Genomic DNA, 7,193 nt, shown 5'->3' on the forward strand with positions numbered 1-7,193 from the left:
AATTAGATTCTGTTGTTTGTTTCTCAGAGCACTGGTTTGATGATGGGGTTATGGATTTGGGGACAGCAGGGCCCCAGTTGGAGTCTTTGTGTCATTTTTAGACCGTCCCATTGTGTTCCAGCGGACCTGGCAAGTCCAGAACTATTAAAACATTTCTGTTGATTGAAATAAAACAGGCCTAAATATTATTTGAAAAAGTTGAACTAAATGTAAATTAGAAATGTTGCCATGATAAACCAAAACAATTTAAGGCTATAAATTAAATAAAAATAACTTAAAAAAACGAACATTTACCTGCAATAAAACAAATTAAACATTAATAGCAGTAAAAAATAACGAAAATGATGTAAAAAATATAACTTCTTTAATATTGGCTGAGTTAGGACCTGTCAAAGATATCATAGTGAAATTAATGGTTGAAAACAAACTTTTAGGCTCATTATCTCATAATTAGATTATTATTACAATTGGTTCATATGAAAATGTTCCTTACAAAACCACACAAACACGCCTATTGTTTAAAAAAACACAAATGCACAAATACAAACGCAATTACAAGATTTTATTTTGCTGTGCTGAAGTTTGAGCGGCGTTAGAAAATACGCATTAAATGGATAGCCGGTGTGGGACAGCGCAATAGACGCGCCTTGTATTTGGGGTTAGTGAGGTAACAAGGTTTCATTTCTACAGGTCACGTAGCAGCCTAATTTCAAGCAATGCCCCGCTGAACAATTTTGAAGCAAAGCTTTGTTGAAAACTCGAGATTTGTGTCACTGCCTGCATGGGTGTCGAACTACCCGTCTCTATGTGGAAAGCAAGCGAGTGCTGACCACGGAAGTAACAGGCTGACGTGACGTTATTCTCCCTGCGTTCCATTCTGAAGTGATTATCCCTATGCCCTACCTCCTTTCGAAGTGTAAAGCGCTAGTTAGATGTGTTAACCCTCGAGGAAAAAACGCAATTGTATCTCTTAATCTGTCCGTTTAAAATGTTCTTGGCAAAAGGAGCAATAAAAACAACGTCGTCATCTCTTGGGGTGACGTTTTGTACGGTGTCCACTTCCTGAAGGGCCCTACGGGGAGGAATATATCTCGTTTTGAACGCAACACCAGTTTGCGTCATTCTCGTTTTCTTCCGTGTGAGAATAAGGTAACGTCGCAAAACATTTGCTAACTAAAACGTCATTTATATTGCTGGCAAGAGTCGTAACCTAAGCTGAGAACACTAGGCTTAATATAAAACATCCTTAAATTAAGTTATAATAATGTGCAAGATACGACAATGAGTCGGACGTAATAGTTATTTGTGTGTGTATTTAATGTGTGTTTCTGTTCTTTTAGAAAAGGAACGAAGATTGACATTTTTAAAAGTAGGTCATTTCTAATCATTTAATCTCATGGTTTTGATTGTATAACATATTAGTCAAAACTAAAGTTAACGTTACTTAGTTTTAGTCTGTAAAGTAAAAGTTTTATATGCCTCTCTTAATAAGCTTATTTCACGGATGAAATTTAAGTCTAAAAGCAACAGCAAGACACAAGGGTGTCTAAAAATCACCTTCCCTTCATGTAGTGTTTAACAGAAAGGACACAGTCGAATCTCACTCTGGACCAAAGGTGAAGGCTGTAGCTCGGGCTGGAAGCCATATTACTGCACCTGTACTCACTAATAATAAAATAATAGGCAATGTTCATTTTATACATAATGCACACAGTAAGTAACTTTTGCATTCATAAATGCTGATAATATTTTACATTTTTCTGATCATTTATGAAGTATTTTCTAGTCATATACTAAAATATGTGGTATGAGGGCAATATGCATAAGATATCTGCTGAAAATGCTGTTTTGATTTAGATTTAGCTCTTATTTAAAACTTACTGACAACGAAAGTTTGTTCTGCAGGTTTTGCTGGGTATCGCACACACTCTGAAAAAACGCAAGGTATAACAGGTAAATCTGTTATGAATTAATTTAATTGAACAGATACTTACAACCTGTTCTAAAACGTGTGTCAGAAAACAGAAATTGTTCTAAAAGTCACGACCACTGTGACCATTGCTTATGTTATTTCTGCAGAAACAAAGGCTGTGATTTTAAAACATAAGAGGCGGATCTGCAGTGAGTATCAGTATGTGACCGAGTATAACTCGCTACCTGGAGAACAGGTGTTGCTGTCTGAGCGCTTCACACAACCTCTGATACTCCAGAGACATAGAGACCAAAAACAGAGAGAAGAAGAGATTTGCTCCAGTGGAGAGAGCTTCCAGGAAGTTCTCAGCTCCAGGAGCAGTGAAGACTCTGTCCATCTGAACTCTCTGTTCGACCCAGATGACCACGGGATCAGTCCGAGTTCTGTGATTTTGCAGGGAAATTCTGGAAACGGAAAAACCTTCACTGTGCAGAAGATCATGTTGGACTGGGCATCTGGTGACCTCTACGATGGGCGGTTTGATATCGTGTTCCACCTAAAGTGTAAAGAGATAAACCGCATACCTGGCAAAAAGAGTTTGGCGGAGATCTTGAGTTACAGCTGCAGTTTAACGTCAGATCAGATCTCACAGGTGTTACAGCGCTCACCAGAGAAGGCGCTTTTCATCGTTGATGGATTTGATGAGCTAAAACTCGCATGGGATGGCACATCAGCACACAATGATCTGCTTCAGAAAGCCTCACCTGTGCTCACACTTTGTGCCCTGCTGAGGGGTCGAATCCTGCCAGAGTCTTTCCTGCTGGTCACCTCCAGATCTACAGCTACAGACACACTAAAGGATCTTCTTAAAGGACCTCAGCATTTCTCTGAGATTATGGGATTTGCAAAAGAGGGGGTGGAGAAGTACTTCTGGAAGTTTTTTCACAATGAGGAACTTTTCAGACAGGCTTATACATTTGTGAAGACGAACGAACCCATTATTGCTGCCTGCTCCATTCCTGTCGTCTGCTGGATCATCTGCACAACTATCAAGGAACGATTCAAACATGGTGCAGCTGCAACAAGCGGACTGGAAACCACCACCTCCATCTACGTTGATTTTGTGTGCACTCTACTGGAGCATCACTGCCAGGGTTTGAGTCAGTCCGTCCCGACCCTGCTGAGGAGTCTGGGTCAGCTGGCAGAGAGAGGGATGCTGGAACAGCAAGTCCTCTTTGATGAGGAAAGTGTAAATGAAATGGTTTCAGACCCTGCTGGCAGTCCATTCCTGTGCAAGTTCCTCTTTAAGAGAAGAATCCGGCAGGAGACGATGTTCAGTTTCATGCATCTCAGCTTTCAAGAGTTCTTCACTGCTCTGTACTATGTCCTCCTGGATGAAGAAGAGTCCCAGAGGAAACTTACAGAGCTACTTACAAATGACTCATTGATTGATGCTCCACGTTTTGCAGCTGTGGTGCAGTTTGCATTTGGCCTGTTGAATAAGGATGTGAGGAGCACACTAAGAAAACATGGTCTGTTTGTTCATCCAAAAACACAGGCTTATCTGAAAGAATGGATTTTGAAAACGCTTCAATGTCCTATTTATTCGAGAATAGTACTTTTTTTTCTTCACTGTCTTTATGAACTTCATGAAGATGACTTTGTGAAAGAAGCTATGGATGTCTGGAAAAACATTAATGCATATGGTGCATTCATGAGAAGAACAGACTGCTGGGCCCTGCTGTACTGCTCTCAATGCTGTCAGAGCATAGAAGAACTGTCTATTGTTGACGGCAAATTGACATGTGAAATGTTGTCTATGATTTTGCCTGCAATTGTTAAGTATAAGAAAGTAAGGTAAGTGCTTTGGTCCAAAACAAATATTTGGTGGATCTAATTATTATCTAATAAATTGTTTTTTATTGTCGTTCTAAACAAGTCTAAACACGTTTTTATTGTTTGTTATTGCAATGTTCTGCATTTGATTTTGAAGCTTGACTTTAGATGATTCATCAGACTCTGTTTTTGCTGAACTGATATACGCTTTCTCCAGAGCACCAACCATGAGCTCACAATGGTAATGTTTTAAAATACATAATGTTTTAAAAATGTTACACATTGGATGTGTTTTATGCACACACGTGGTGTCATCCTTCCTGTACTTTTGATTAAGTTTTAGTTCTACACATACACACACACATACATGCATATTTATATATATATTATGTGTCTGCTTTTATTTGCAGTGTTGATGTCTGGCAATGGATTAACACATTTGAGAGTAATGTCAGATCACTTAATCTGTCATTTAATGAAGCGCTGTCCAGGTAAATAAAAAGGGACTTTTTTCTTCATCAAATAGACAATTTTTCCTGATAACCATACATAATTGTTTATAGACAAATTGTTTATAGGTTTCAAAGCAACAACATAAACAAACGTTACTGTGCATGCACGTTTTTTTTTTTGTTGCACAAACTTAACTTCCGGTACACACATCTGCAAAGAAAATAGTCCCTGTCGATTATTTGCTGATAACAAGCAAAAGAAATAACAAGTAAATTACATTAGCCAGCAAGATAAAAGTATGTCTAGCCAGTATTATTTTGGGTTACCAATATAAGAACCGTTAATTGGCAAAAAGTTACACGACCATTCAACAAATTGTTTTAAAATTTATATTCAACAAAATTCAACAAACTGTTAATTTATCGCAATTATTATGCAATAAAATATGAATATAAATAAATGTTCATGTAAATTAAATTAAATAAATAATTAATAGCCAGACCGGGATGAAACCGTCTATAATAATGAAATGATTGTATATCAATAATGGTGAATGTTTTGGATAACCAGTTATACCCTCTTGTTCAATAACTGTAACAGCATATCTACTGTCATGAATATGGACTTTCAGTTTGTTGTTTCATCAGTTTCCTTTGTTTTTCGTTTATCTGTCCTTAGTTTAATTAGTTAATTCTGTCACCTTTTGTCATCGTTAATTTTCTCGTTTTCTCATTAGTTTCTCATTAGTTGTCATAAATACTTCCTGTTTGGTTTAGTTTGATGTTGTTCATTGTTACGTTGGTTGTGTTTAAGACTGGATATTTCATACCTTTGTGAGTGTTCTACTACAGCCAACTGTGACATCTGTACACATCTCCCTTTTACCTGGCATGCTTGGCCTCCGCAATCTAATACCTTTAGATTATAATTATAGAAGTGATCGTGCAATTTAATTGGTGACCCAAAACAGATTAAAAAAAAAGAACCACAATTTCACCTTCTCTGGTTATTGCTAATTATGCAAATAATGGCTAGTGTCCAACAGACTCAACAATTGAATCATTCTGGGCTTTTTTTATAGCATCTGCATAGAGACTTCATTGTGTGGCTTAGCACCATCTTTGACACTCGGTCTCACCTTTCCACGCTCAGAGATAATCAACATCGACTGGATCAAACTTTTTCAGATACTTCACCAGAGGGATTCAGATGCATTGATGTCTGTTCTCTGTTCTGTCTCTAAACTGAAAAAGATGAAAATGAAAGTGGACTGTCTAAGTACATTGTGGACTGTCTGGAGCCTCCAAATCACCCAGAACTGCCCCAGTCTAACAGAACTCGCGTAAGAAAAACATCTGAAATCACCCCTGTCCTGTTTCTATAATATATCTGCTGTTAAGAATGCCATAGCCTACATTCAAAGGAATAGTCCTCCCAAAAAGGAAGATTCTGTCATCATCTACTCACCCACATTCCAAACCTGTTTCTTCTAAAGGAATACAAAATAAGTTATTTTAAAGAATCTTGGTGTACCCAATGTTTTCAGATCCCATCGACTTCCGCAAGAATTCAATGGGAACCAAAGCAGTTTCTTTACAGTTGTTATATAGAATATATTTTGTGTTCTGCAGAGGAGAGTCCTACAGACTTGGAATAACATGACAATTAGACAGAATGACAGAATTAAAAGTTTTGAGTGAACTATCCTGTTTAAACATTGAAAGTCACTTGCCTTTGAGGTACAGTACTGCAAACCTTATATAAACAAAAAGATTTAGTAAAAAAAGTTATTCAAAAACTATTGCATTTTTTTGCTATAGCAGAAAGCCTCGCAAAGTAAATGAAGTACCCCGTCTGTAGTACATGGCCCTCCTTTAAATTGTTATGGAATTCTTTGAATGAATGTGTGTACGAAATAAGGCATTTCCTTAAATTGTAATCCTTTGATCTGTATAATTTGTATCCACGTGTAGGATAAATGCAGACATTTTATTGGAGGAGGGAATCAAGATCTTGCAGAGGTCATACACAAGACCAGCCTGTATTATGACTTTTCAAGGGTTTGTATTATGTTTAACATCATAGATTTCCTATCACTGAATGTACTGGGCTGTGTTTTCCATGCATATTTCATAAAGATCTTAAAAGAAGAACAACAAAAAAGCATGAATATTCCATGTCACATAATGCCTTTTTATGAGAACCAAACCAAAAGTTGAAAATTGTGATTCATAAATGCATCTTTTTTTTTACCTCAACCCTGCGTAGACTCATAGATCATAAACATCTTAAATTTAGGAGTTTCTTACAAAAAATATTTGTATAACAATGATTATACTCCATTAAAAACAGCTATCAGGTTTGTTAATGGCTCTGTAGTAATGCTCTGCTTGGTGCTTTCTGGTTATAAAGGTTGATATGCAATAAACAGCATCAAAAATGCTCAAACTGGCAAAATAAGAAACAAAGCTGCAATCAGGAGGTGAAGATTCGTCTGAATTGCCAGGGCTTTTCTATGGAGACTTTGCGAAAGTAAGTTTAGTGACAACTGTAATATGACCCCAGGCAGTTACACAAAAGATTGACTTTTTATGATTTATAATTATGTTTTAGTGCCAGTAGCATACAATCGTAATAATAATCTAAGTAATCTACTGGTCAGCTTTGTACATTTCTACATGTTTTATATTAACCTATTTCTTGTCTCTTCATTTCTAAGGCCCTTATGGAACTAATGGTCCAGCTTGAAACCTAGAAAACTGCATCTTTACCTGGAGCTGTGAAAGGGAATAAAGACCTCAACCAATTATATCTCAAATCATTTAGATTTATTATAATAGAAGCCTAATATTGTTTGTGTCAGTTTGTTTGTATAGGGGGGTATCTTACAACATTGGTCATGTTTTAAATGTCTACATTTATCAGTTCAGACCTGAAATGATAGTGGTTATGTGTGAAGGGTTGTGTTGGTGTGAAGACAATTATGAACTTT

The 7,193-nt window shown here is 36.9% G+C and overlaps 1 protein-coding gene across 2 annotated transcripts; it reads left to right on the forward strand.

The window, feature by feature from the left end:
• The first annotated feature begins 629 nt into the window (after positions 1-629).
• LOC130558590 (NACHT, LRR and PYD domains-containing protein 1 homolog) lies at positions 630-6,965 on the forward strand. Of its 2 annotated transcripts, XM_057341093.1 has the most exons (11): positions 630-1,149; positions 1,341-1,369; positions 1,573-1,713; positions 1,906-1,953; positions 2,080-3,769; positions 3,906-3,989; positions 4,159-4,239; positions 5,283-5,543; positions 6,175-6,261; positions 6,614-6,733; positions 6,921-6,965. In XM_057341093.1, coding segments are annotated over exons 2-11 (2,529 nt in total). In that variant the 5' UTR covers positions 630-1,149; positions 1,341-1,368; the 3' UTR covers positions 6,937-6,965. The 2 variants fall into 2 exon arrangements, with proteins under 2 accessions (XP_057197076.1, XP_057197077.1); XM_057341094.1 differs by lacking the exon at positions 630-1,149 and having other exon boundaries at positions 1,157-1,369; positions 1,906-1,944.
• The last annotated feature ends 228 nt before the right edge of the window (positions 6,966-7,193 follow it).

This window comes from Triplophysa rosa, linkage group LG8 (assembly GCF_024868665.1).
Source record: "Triplophysa rosa linkage group LG8, Trosa_1v2, whole genome shotgun sequence".
Classification (NCBI taxonomy): Eukaryota; Metazoa; Chordata; class Actinopteri; order Cypriniformes; family Nemacheilidae; genus Triplophysa; species Triplophysa rosa.

Excerpts from the sequence above, each read along its gene's own strand:
- LOC130558590 (XM_057341093.1), top strand. Across the intron at positions 3,770-3,905 it reads GTTAAGTATAAGAAAGTAAG|CTTGACTTTAGATGATTCAT; the intron begins GTAAGTGCTTTG and ends TTGATTTTGAAG. Across the intron at positions 6,262-6,613 it reads TGTATTATGACTTTTCAAGG|GTTGATATGCAATAAACAGC; the intron begins GTTTGTATTATG and ends CTGGTTATAAAG.